Below are 12,617 nucleotides of genomic sequence, written 5' to 3'. Positions count from 1 at the left end.
AAAAGCAAGCAAACTCTCAGTGTTGGACACACAGAGAGCCTGGGACCTCAGGGCTCTGTCCATGGCACAGTGCTGTGCTCAGCCCTGTCCAGTTTCCACATTCCTAGAAAAGGCACCTCTCTAAGAATTTAGAGGTCGACTTTGAAGCCAAACAATAGGGTCTGTGCCCACCACTGACCCTTAGTGACTAGTAGGTGGCCACTCTGTGTCTAGACTTCTCAAAATGGCAGTGACAAACAGGACCAACTTTGCAGGATAGTGGTGAAGGGGCACATTCAGAATAACAGTAGCACCCCCCAAAACTCAGCACTATACGGGGAGAAAGGCAACTCTGGGCAGTCAGTGCTGGTCACTGGTGCCTCCCCACCCCCAGCCACCCGGAGGCTGTTTCCTGCTCCTGGGAAGCTGGCGGCTCTTTTGTCCAGCATTCTTTTCTTGTTGGTGAATGCAGCTGGGGCTGCCGCCAAGATAGAGCAGGTACTTTCCATGAATGGCTCAGATGGGAATTTTCAATAGAAAGCTTTTAAACACCCGGGAGCTGCCCTCTGAGAAGCCTGGGAGCCCTTTCCCGGGGCTTCTTCAGGGCTGGAAGGGTGAGAACAGTTGCTGTCAGTGGCCAGGGAGCAAACTTCACTCCCTGGCAGGCTCCAGCCTGTCAAATCCCAGCTCGGAGGTTTGGTCGCTGCTTTCAGGAGTGGTCTCAGCTAGGCCGGAACCCCTCCCATGCCATTGATTTAGATCCCTTGTCTTTGGGGTGCGAATAAAAAAAATTTTAAAAAAAAAGGCATAGCCCACAGGGTTCAGTTCAGCAGGAGCAGGGATGTGAAGCAAGAGGGACACCCCATGATGCCTTTGGCCACCACCGACATCCCTATTCTAACTCACTGTTTTCAAAGATTGCCTTGGGCCCAGTGCTGTCTAGCTCTTCTTCACCTCTGTCCCACTGTGGCCAAAGAGCAGAAACTGGTAGATGTTGGGCAGATTGGCTCCTTGGGTAAATCCGCTTGCTATCAAGCTTTAGCGGCTTAAGTTCGATTCCCAGGACCCATAAAGTGAAAGGAAGAAGAGAATGGGCTCTCTCAAGTTGTCCTCTGTCCTCCACATGAGCTCACGGCTCCCACAGACACTAAATAAATAAACAAATGTAATAAACGACGTTTTTAAGAAGTCATCAGATATGTCAGGTGGGGATGGACGGGGAGCCTCAGGAATGGAAGGCTGGAAAATGTAAATACAGGAAGAGAGGCACAGTGAATGAGTGAAAAGTGTAGGGAAAACCACCCTCCTGCAGGCCACTTCCAAAGCATGGGGCAGTGAACTGTAGCATCTCCCAGAAGCCCCCATAGCTAAGCCCCAGACTGGAACAGGGAAGGGCAGACTAAAGGCTTCCCCCCTCGCCTGGTTTCTTCACTCAGGATCGAGGAGAGGATCCGGAGCAGAGAAACGCATCCTACAGCTCCTTCAAAGACAATGAGAAGCAGGTAGGAAGAGGCCCGACTGATCAGGCAGCCCCTGGCAAAGTAGCCTGGCCCTGCATGGGCGAGAGCCCTAGGCAAGAAAGGCAGCTCACACTGCCCAGGGACACCTGCACCCCCTGCCCATCCTCCCTCCCAGCCCCCCTCACCCCGCCCACTGCCTCCTGGCACTTTGGACAAAGGACCTAGGAGACAGGCACGTGCATGCCACTCTCTAACTCAGGGTCCCCAAACTAAGGAAGCCCAAGGGCACTTTTGGCCAGTGAAATGAAACATCTCAGACACCAAATGGCTTAGGATTTGGAGAAAAGAAAAAAGGGGAGGGAGTGGGGATCCCCAAGACTTCTTTCCTAAGGATGGAGTGCATGGGTCTGGGGGGTACAAAGCTGAAACCCGGAATGGAGGTGGAATGGAGGTGACTGGTCCTGACTGACTCTGGCAGCTTTCATCCCTGCGTGTGGGTGGCTTTCCTCTGATTCGGGGCTACCAGGCACCCTGGCGCCCTGTTGGAGAAAGAGATCCAACTTGGTCCCGGTTCACCGAGTCCTCCAAATACAGTGCATGAGCTATCCCCAGTGTCCCCAGAACAGGGGTCATCCAGAGCATTCCCCTAGGGGCTTGGGGGGTCTCATGTGACAGGATGTGCCACATCCCTAAGAGCAGCCTCAGTGGAAAGACAGCACAGTATCCACTGAGTCACACCTGAGAGCAGATCTTGATGTCCTTGTACCCTGCTCCCCCCTTCCTAGGGCTCAGCTATCCACCACTGGACCTTCGTTCAAATGGATTCGGGAGCAGCAAGCTAGGGTTCCTCAGAGTCCTTGGGTCCCCTAAAAGAGATGACTCAGCACCTCCAGCCCCGCCCAGCCCCTCGTTACCCAGAGTAGCTTTACTTCATGTGTCTTACGTATATCCCAGCATACACATAGGACTTGGATTGGGTAAAGGGGTTTGCTGCAGAGAGAGGAGAAAACAGGGAAAGAGGAAGGTATGCAAAGGCCTGGGGCTGCAGGTCACTGGTAGACTCCCTGCCAAGCAAGTGAAATGCCCTGGGTACCCCATACCCCCTAAGCCAGGTTTGCCGTGTGTGTGTGTGTGTGTGTGTGTGTGTGTGTGTGTGTGTGTGTGTGTGTGTGTCCTCAGAAGCCAGTGAAAGGCATGGGATACTGGGACATTCTGGGGTTGGGGTTACAGACAGTTGGTCATAAGCCTCCAGTGTGGATGCTGGGAACTGAGCTGCCGTGCTCTGCTCTGAATAGCAGTTCTCCTCCCAGCAGCCACCTCTCCAGCCCCGAGGTAAACAGTGAACAGCTGCAAGCTCCAGGCCTCCTTAGTACAAAATACCCAGAGGGCAACTGTCAGCTAAATACAGGCCTCCAAGAGCTCCTCAAAGACAGTTGTTTTGAGAGGTCGGAAGAGACTGGGCAACATTCACTCTCCTCCCAGGAGACTGCTTCCCTCCCTCCTCCCCTCCCTCCTCCCCCCTCCCTGGGTATCAGGGAAAGCCAGGTGGGGTTGGCAGGAGGAGGGAGAAGTGAAATCAGGTACATCTGAATTTCAGGGGGGGGTGTTGTTTTTCCTCCTTGTTCGGGGATGGAACCCACGCCCCCTGCCTCCTGGGAGAACACTCATACTACCGGGCCACACCCTCTGCCTTTTGGATTTCAGATAAACAACATAGTAATTTAGTCTAAGCATGTCCCAAGTCTGAGATGGAGATATTATTTTCATAGCGATGTGCTCCCATTATGAAGTTTGAATGGACTTGGGCAGCATTTCCCTGGCAGCCCCACCAATGAGTATTGACAGAAAGCCAGTTTGGTGCCAAGGAGGGCGGGAGGCTCAGAGGCAGCTGTCAGGAGCAGCTGTCCAGGGGTGGGCTTCCGATGGCTCAGGCGAGCCGCTCGCTCGCTGGTTTGAGCTTTCGGTGGTGGTATTTGTTTGTTGGTTTGTTTAGGGAGAGCTTTTTTGTTTTGTTTTACTTTTTAAGGAATATCTCGGTATGCTGGATTTCTAGTGTCTCTGAGAAACTTGCGAGACAGGAAAGCAAGAACCACCATCCATAAACCACCACCTCCCAGCCCCCTGAGGAAGGACTGGGCTCCTGGTTCACAGCTCACCCAATTTCTCCCCCTTTTCTAACACCCAGAGCAGGGCCCTGAAGGCATGAGTTTCTGTAAGGCTTTATGGGAATTCCCTCCCCCTAGCAGCCCCTCGGTTTACCTGCTGACCTCTGAACAGGAAGCCGCAGCTCCCTCTGTCACCCTGGCACCCTCTATACCTCTGAAGGGTCTTTCTTCTGGTCTTTCTACCCCTAAGATGTAGGGTCTGGAAGACAGTGGGGTCCTGAATCAGAACAGCATGCCAGGCTGGGGTGTGGGTGGCTTCCCAACAGGCAATACTTGAGGAACAGGGTAGCCGTTGTGGTCTCTTTAACACCTATACTGTGGGGACACCTCCACCTTCTGCCCTCCCATACTGCGAGGCCCTGCTGCCAGCAGAAGCCATTTTGCCTCCTGCCAGACCCCTCAGCCTGCCAGTCTCCTAAGCAGTAGTAGCCTTTGAACCCCCAAAACAGCACCCCCTACTGCAAGCCAAATGTCACTCCCTGCCCGACCCCCCAAAGGGCCCAACATTCCAAATCAGTAAATCTTACATAGAGAAGAACCCATCCCTGTTGGGCCCAGAAGGCAGTACAAGTCTAAACTAAATGTTGTCGCTATCCTTTCTGTGTTAAAGAGACGCTTGTTTGTCGAGATGGTCAAGAGCAAGCTGCAGAACTCAAGTGTCCAGGTGAGCCAGAGAGAGGGGAAACCGGATGTTAGCAGTTCCTCGCATCTGCTGGGAACCGAGCATTTGGTAGTGTGGGACATGGAATGACCTGACAGCTCATTCACTTCCGGGGCAGGGGTCATCCTAGCTCACAGGGGAGGGGTCTGAGGATCAGAGACTGAGAGTCTCCAGCCACACAGTTAATGAGGAGAGACTTCCACGGAGCCCAGCATAGGTAGATTTTGGGTGTTCTTTACTGCCTTTCGGAGTGTACAATTACCACAGCTTGGGTAAGCATTTCTCTCAAATTCTGAGGGAACATCACCTAAGATATTCTTTTTTTTTTTTTTTTAAAGAGCTGAGAATCAAGACTATGACATTTTAAATATACTGAAGCTTCACAGCTCTGATCCAGCCCTTCCTGGAATTGCCCCAATCCACACACTGCCTTGCGGAAAGCAGAGGCGAGCTTGTGGAAGCCTGGGGCTAGACGCACTCCCTCTGCACATGGGAGAGGAGAGAGATCTGTCAGTATTTGGGGGGCACAGATGAAGGAGGCACAGCGCCCCGTCGCCCTCAATAGCCCAAGGAGCTTCCCGGCTTCAGGGATCACGGCTCGAGCTAAGCCAGGGTTCACGGCATCAGTGATGAAAAGCATTTCGGGACAAGCCAGTTCATAAAGCAGAGTTGGAGGTTTCCGATCTTACTCAAGATGTTTTCATTCAGGCTTCAGCTTGAGGGCTGGAGAAACAGAGACGCTCGGGAGGATGTCAGACATACCTGTGCAGGCATCTCCTCAAGGAGAGCCATAGCTCTCCCTGTGGCTTATGATAGTCATACACAGGATTTTGGGTGGGGCTTGGGTTGACAGTCTTATCACTGGGTGGTTCCTAAGAGATAATGACAGGACTACAGTTGATAGGTCAAAGGCTAACTTATGGAGGAAGGCAAGATATCCTGCTGTTAATAGGTTAACTTTTGTTTGAGAGTCTGGGGGGCAATGTCTGGGGAAAGCATAAGACCCTACCCAGGGTCACACACACTCAGGATTTAACTATACACGAAGGGAATATTGACTCTAGGCCTGCAGCCTTGATAGTAAATGTTGATTGTGGTGGAATCCTTACATCTCTGCTGGTGAGGGGCTTCCAACTCTTGGATGAGATTTCCCCCATCCCCTTCATGCCCCCAGAGTTATCTGTCTTTCTATTGTGCCTTGGGTCCATGAAAGACACATTATTCTGAATCAACAAAGTTATCGTTGAAAAAAAACCCAGATATTCTATATAAGAAACATTTTTTATTTCTTTTTTTTTTTTTGACAGGGTCTCATCATATAACCTTGGCTGACCTAGAACTCACTATGTAGACCAGGCTAGCCTTGAATTTACAGAGATCCACCTGCCTCTGTCTCCCTAGGAGAGGCGTGTGCCACCGTGCTTGGTCATCAGGGCTAGTTTTAAAGATCAAAAGTTTCTTCCTTAATATCTTTATCTTATAGCTAGACAGTGGTGGATGTTGGGAAAACAGAGAGTGCCCTTGCTGGGGGAGTTGGTCCCCTTAGATCTGAGACCTTTGCCCCCTGTAAAGTAGTACGGTGAAGAGGCTTGCCATTCATCCATAAACAGGAAGGAGATGCGGCTGGGTTTTGTCTAAGAACGGCCTCAGGTTGTAAGGGGACAGAGATATCTAGAGGGCCCGGATGTCCTGGGAGCTGCACGTCTCTCTGACACGGAGATCCTGGAATGTCAGGTGTCCTCTGGGCTGCAGAGAATGGGACAAAGAACACTTCTGCTGGGAATGCCACGGTGCCATTCCCAGTCACCAAGGCATCGATTCAAGGTTTGGGGTCTAGGATGCCATGCGCTGTCAGACTTGTTCCAGATTTCTTGCAAATTGTTGCTGGGTCCCCTCCCTCGAATGCCTGGAGTCCTGGAGGAGACAGAGTCAGCGCACCCCCAGAAAGGGACAGAGAGGCAGTACAATTTCCTCAGGTTTGCCCGTTCATGGGTCCCTCGTAATACTTTGGAAGTGCCTCCTTTTATCGGGGCCCCATGGCCTTGGCCTTCTGCCCTCCAAGATGCCCCAGGCCTGTTCTCTTTCCCTGGTGGCCGGCAGTCTTCTGTGATTGTTTGCAGGATGTCTGCCAAAGTGAACATGTTTCTAGTTTCCTGTGCCCTAAGACATCTCCTAGAGACTTGCTGGTTGCCTGGGCTGGGCTACCATACTGCTGAATGGGAGGTAGGAAGCGTGAACCACGAGGTTCCACCCTAGGACAGACCAGACATGAGCAGAGAGCCTGGGAGGTGGCAGGTGACACAAGTGTGGGGGTTAATCATGCATCCCTGAAGAGGCAATGCCAACTCCAAAGGGGCAGACATGAATTCTTTATGTATGAATCTCTCTCTCTCTCTCTCTCTCTCTCTCTCTCTCTCTCTCTCTCACACACACTTGAGTTTAATATACATGCATGCATGCATGTGCATCACACATACATACACACACATACAGATGCATGCATGCATACATGTATCTGCACAGGTTAGGCATCCCTGACCTAAAATGCGAATTTCTTTACCACAGCCATATATATATATATATATATATATATATATATATATATATGCACATGTATAATACATATATGTGTACATGAATACCATACATAACATTTTCATGTATGTGAGAAGGGTAAGGAAAGACATCCACCATGTTAGCCAAGGATGACAATAAATGACGGATTGACAAGAAAGCTAGACCAAAACACTCATAAAAACTTGCCCTCCTGGCTTAGCCTTGGAACTATTTCGTTGTTAAGCAAATACAGGGCTAATAATTGCTTTGGTCAAAGTACTTTGAAAGCAAAGCAGGCAGAGCTCCAGAGCCTCTGTCAAGGGGTCCCTCCCAGTCTGTGGCAATGGAGGTCTGTGGGGGGACAGCTAAGGCACCGGTGGCTGCTTGGGAATGGGCTGGGCCTCGCAGTTTGCCGGAAAAAGGCAGCCTGGTGTATAATTTCCACCTGGGCTGCACTGTTGTAGACTGGCTTCTGTCCCTTAGGGTGTGTTCTGTGATCCCAAAGATGTCAAACTGAACCTGGGTGATGTCTGTCTGGAGGCCATCTCAGATTGGCTCTGCCAGGGCTCCTCCCTTCCTGCTCCTGGTAGTGTGTCCAAAGTCCACCTCTTCTCCCCCAGTCAATGGCCACAGCTGCTTTCCCTTGTCAAGCCAAACAGGTAGCAAAGAATCCCTTCTTCCCACACAAATGGCAGACACGGGGGGTGGCACCGCCTGGACCTGGGGCTCCATTTTTAGTGAGCGGAGCTTTCTGAGTCTGGTGCCACAACAGGTTGGGGCAGGGACATTTGGGAACCATCTGCAGGTGGCAGTTTTACTGAAAAAAAAAAAAAAAAAACAAAACAAAACCAGAGAAAGAAGGGGGAAGGAGACAGCTCTCAGCAGGAAGACAATCTTGGTGTCTGCCTGGTTTCTTCCTTTTTGGCTGTCGGGTCAATAGTGGCTGAGTGACCTGCTAACACCAATCTCAGGCTCTCGTCCCCTGAACAGATCCTGAATGCAGGCTCTCAGAACACAAAGGCCAGGGGTGGCAGATAGCACACGTCTTCAGTCCCAGCATTTGGGATGTATAGGCAGGACAAGCGGGAATTCAAGGCTAGCCTGGGCTATCTCACCATGTCAAGGCCAGCCTGGACTACATACCCTGTCTTTAAAAAGTAAAACAAGAAGCTAGAGAGTTGGCTCAGCGGATAAGAACATTTGTTGTTCTTGCAGAGGACCTGGGTTCAGTTCCCAACACCCATATAGTGGCTCCCAATTGTGTGTGATCCAGGACATCCCACACCCTCTTCCAGCCGTATCTGGCATCAGGCATGCATGCAGTGCACGTTGCTTGCACAAAAGCAAAATACTCATAAGATCAAGTAATAAAATTACTTAAAACAAAACAAACACTTAAGGCTCCCATCTGCCTCTGGTTTGGGCCTCCCAAGGCTAATTTCAAAGCAAAGGGAGCTCACGAGGTAGCCTTTCTATTTCCAGAGACTCGTGAGGTAGCCCCCCCCCCCCCCCCGCCTTGTTACACAGCAGGTGGTACCAAGCCTCAGGTACTGAGCTTAGTCCCCAGTACTCACAAGGTAGAAATAACACTCCCGCAAGTTATCCCCTGACCAAAATGCATATCATGCTGTATACACACATGGGCAGACATACCCAAATAAATAAATAAAATGTAATGTTAAAAAAAAAAACCAAAAAAGCCTTCCCAGAATGACTCCACCAGTCTCTAAAAAAGATAGACCCCACAGCCTGGTCTCCATGTGACAGGTGGAGAAAATGGGGTGTGTGTGTGGGGGTGATGTATAGTGGCAGCTGAAACGCACATTATCAACAAGCTCCCCTGACTTGGGTGTACATGTATCTTGATGGTTTGAATCACAAACGTATAGGAGACAGTAGGAAGCAACGCACCGTTAGATAGGATCTCAAAGGGCTAACATACCTATGGGACAGAGATGGGTGTGTGCAATCAAAAAGTCTTCTGGAGAGCTGATTACCTACTTGCAAAGGGGAGAGATGCAGACACACAGAGAAATAGCCTCCTGTATCAACCAAGGGAGAGGACCGGGTGCTGTTGACACTCACGCACACCCGCATGCAGGCACACACTCACCAGAGCATGCACACATGGGAGAATGACACGCATGTGCACACTGCACTACCACATCTCTGTCTGCAGACCTCCTCTTCCCAGTCACGTGACAGAAAACAAGTGAAAAACCTCAGAGTCCATAAATCCCAAATCCTGGGAGAGGTCATTGTCCAAGAAGCCCAGCTGTGACCTGGAGCAGCATTGGTCCTGTGGTCACTACGGTGTCCCCTGCTATCTAAGGGAGGAGGAGTCAGAAAGGATTGAGGGCCTCCTAGAGAGTCTGCCAAGCCATCAGAGCTTGAGACCTCCTCCAGACCTGTGACAGTTCAGAGGGAGGAAGGCCACCCCAGGAGTAGGAGACTCTGCTCCAGGGAGCAGCTCTTAGCACACAGACCCCGGTTTCAAATATTCGATGTAGACGGGGGAGAGAGGGAACGCAGTCCTACTTACTGGGAAGGGTGCATCGAAGCATGAGGCTCATCCCCGAGAAACACGGTAATAACTGAGGATTGTACCACTTTGCTATCTATGTGTGTTTGCCTTCTACACTTTATTTCACAAGCAAAAGCTGATCAGGGGTCTGGAATCGATGATCACCATTCGAGAGCTTGTACCGCTCTGGCAGAGGCCTGAGTTAGATTCCCAGCATCCGAGTCAGGCATCTCACAGCTGCCTATGACTCCCAGAGAAACCTGACACCTCTGGCCTCCCCAGGTACCTGCACATGGGCATGCTCACACACACACACACACACACACACACACACACACACATAACTAAAAATAAAGTAAATCTTTTTTTAAAAATTGCATAGGCCATTTGAGGCTCTGACTGCATTGACAAATTTTGTGTGTTCTTCTTTGTTCATTGAAGGTTGGAGCCAAGAAAGCCACCCTGAAGACGGGCCAAGAGAGAGAGACAAAGAAGGAGGCATGCAAGTCTACCCAGAACCTTTCATTCGTTAAACCCAGTGGAAAGAACTAGAAAAACACACTGTCCCAGGGCTTCACGCGATCCTGAGTCGGTATGACTCTCCAGTAACAAATACTGAGGGACTTTTGTGACATGTTGAAGATGGATGCTTGGATGCCTTGCATTCTAGATTAATATTTTCCACAGAACTTACTTTGGAGTGTATAAGAAGAGTTTTAAAAATTATCCATAAATGTATATACATGCACATATATAAAGAATATGTCTATAACCCAGACTCCTTCAGCTTGTGGATACAGTTGTTCACATGTGGGTTATGATGCGCCCAAGTTCTGGCTCCTCCAAGGAGCTCCAGAGAGACCCAGCTGGAGCCTCGGGGCATCAGGGATGCTTCAAGCCCTTAGCCACAGTATAATGAATTTATATCTGAGTTTATCATAATAAATTTAGAATGCCAATCAATTCTGTCACTTCTGTTATCCTGAGCGACATTTCTGTGGCCCTTTGTAGTTCCCAAAACCTTTCTCAACCTTTTCCCCAAGCCCTGAGTTGCTCCATTTCACAGATCAGGATGCTGAAGTCCAGAGAGGTTGGCTGGCCTGCCTACAGTCACTTGCTAGTAACCTGGGCTTGGAAGGCTGTGTTCATTTTGTTTGTTTGTTTGGTTGTTTTTTGCTTTATTTTGTTTGATTTTTTTCAAGTCATGGTTTCTCTGTGTAGCCTGGCTGTCCTGCAACTCCCTCTCTAGACCAGGCTGTCCCCGAAATCACAGAGCTCTGCCTGCCTCTGCCTCTTAAGAGCTGGGACTAAGATTGTGTCCCATGATGCCCGGCTGGAGGTCTGATTTCTAATTCTGTCACGTTGTCCATTCTGCCGGACCAAGATGACCTTAGTCTTCCCAGCCTCTGGCCACAGGAGAGACCAAGGACCCAGTCACCAAAGCATGCACACTCCATTCTCATGATGTTTACAGAGACTTCAGTTCTCTTCTTGTGCCCTGCCTTCTCTCCACCTACCTACCTCCTATCACTGACAATCTCTCCTGGCCAGGCAGCCAGCCACACCTAGGTGAAAAGGCACAAAGCAAACTGGTTGTTTATTATTATTATTATTATCATCATTATTATTAAATCTGCAATAAAATATTTTCATATTCTATTCTAATTTCATTTCTGTTGCTGTGATAAAAAAAATATCCAGACAAAGAACAACCTAGGGCACAAAAAAGGTTTATTTCCATTTATTTTACTAGTGTGATGCTTACAGCCCATCCTAAGTCAGGGCAGGAACTTCAAATAGCTAGTCACATCACACCCACAGAGGGAAATGAGCATGTGCGTACTCACTTGCTTATGCTCAGCTCAACTTCTGTACTCGCCTACAGCTCAGGTACCCAGGCCTAGGGAATGGAGCCACCTACAGTGGGCTGAGTCTTTCCACATCAGTTAACATCAGTTAAGACAAAGGCTCATAGCAATGCTTGTAGACTGAATCTATGTAGATGATCTATCCCTCTTTGGGGCTCTCTTCCCAGGCGTTTCAAGGTTGTTTCAAACTGATAATAAGCCGACTGCCATGTATTAGAAAACCAAATGTATTCTTTATGTTTGTTTAAAATTTGGGGGAATATAGGAGAAAAACTTTTTATGTGTGATCCCAGGAGAGGCATATCCAAAGTCAGTGAATAAGATGATCTTCACTTGACCTCAAGAAGGCCAGTGAGGCACTGGAGAGAGGGTTCTGTGGTTAAAAGCATTGGCTCCTTTTTAGAGAATCAGGGTTTAGTTATCAGCACATGCAAATGCAGCTCATAACTGTCTGTAACTCCAGTTCCAGGGCATTTGATGCCTTCTCCACAGGAAATTGCACACACAGAAGAACAAAAAAGAAAAAGAAAGAAAGGAAAAGAAAAAAGGAAAAGGAAGGAAGGGAGGGAGGGAGGAAGGGAGGAAGGGAGGAAGGAAGAAAATCTTTTTGAGTTTCTTTGTGTAGTCCTGGCTGTTCTAGAACTCACTCTGTAGACAGCCTCAAACTCCACCTTCCTCTGCCTCCAGAAATGTTGGGATTAAAGATCTGTGCCACCACAACCTATCAATATTTTTTAAAGAAAGTCTTTTTTAAAAGCTCTTGAAAAATCTCAAAATTTGTTTCATGGAGAACCTGAACTGACCCATGCCTGACTGCAGCATTCCAGATGTAGGGAAGGTGGGTCAGGAGTTCAAAATCATCCTTCAGTACATAGCAAGTGCGGGGGTAGCCTGGGCTACATGAGATTCTGTCTCAACAAGGGGGAGACTGGGGAGATGGATCAGTGCTCAAACATGAGGACCTGAGTTTCATTCCCAGCACCCACATAAAGAAAAGCCAGGTGTATCTGCACACTTACCGCAACCACAGTAACAGAGGGGACAGAGACAGGAGGATTGCTGGGGCTTGCTACCTGAAGCAAGACAAGAGAAGACCTTGTCTCAAAAGTAAAAAAAAGTTTGGTCACTGAGTTGTGGCTCTGCAGTAGAGTGACAGTCTAGCATGCAAAGGGCTCTGTGTTCCTTCTCCAGCACCACAAGAGGACAGAAAGAGGAGAGAGAGACAGAGAGAGAGAGAGAGACAGAGACAGAGACAGAGAGACAGAGAGAGACAGAGACAGAGAGAGAGAGAGAGAGAGAGAGAGAGAGAGAGAAGGGGGAGGAAAAGAGGAGAAGAAGAAGAGGGAGGGGGAGGGGAAAGACACGGTAATATTTCGTTCTCACCTTTCTAACTGACCTCACTTC

At 49.3% G+C, this 12,617-nt stretch overlaps 1 protein-coding gene across 1 annotated transcript in view; it reads left to right on the top strand.

The window, feature by feature from the left end:
- Fhad1 (forkhead associated phosphopeptide binding domain 1) overlaps window positions 1–10,123 on the top strand; it is a 116,722-nt gene extending 106,599 nt beyond the window's left edge. Inside the window, exons 30-32 of the mRNA XM_021200663.1 lie at window positions 1,416–1,481; window positions 4,215–4,268; window positions 9,787–10,123. Coding sequence (XP_021056322.1) covers window positions 1,416–1,481; window positions 4,215–4,268; window positions 9,787–9,897 — 231 coding nt within the window. The 3' untranslated portion in view covers window positions 9,898–10,123. The remainder of the gene's footprint in view (window positions 1–1,415; window positions 1,482–4,214; window positions 4,269–9,786) is intronic.
- The last annotated feature ends 2,494 nt before the right edge of the window (window positions 10,124–12,617 follow it).

Source organism: Mus pahari, chromosome 6 (genome assembly GCF_900095145.1).
Source record: "Mus pahari chromosome 6, PAHARI_EIJ_v1.1, whole genome shotgun sequence".
In the NCBI taxonomy this organism is placed as follows: Eukaryota; Metazoa; Chordata; class Mammalia; order Rodentia; family Muridae; genus Mus; species Mus pahari.
The sequence above is the reverse complement of the archived record's forward strand: the minus strand, read 5'-3'. Positions and strand labels throughout refer to the sequence as shown.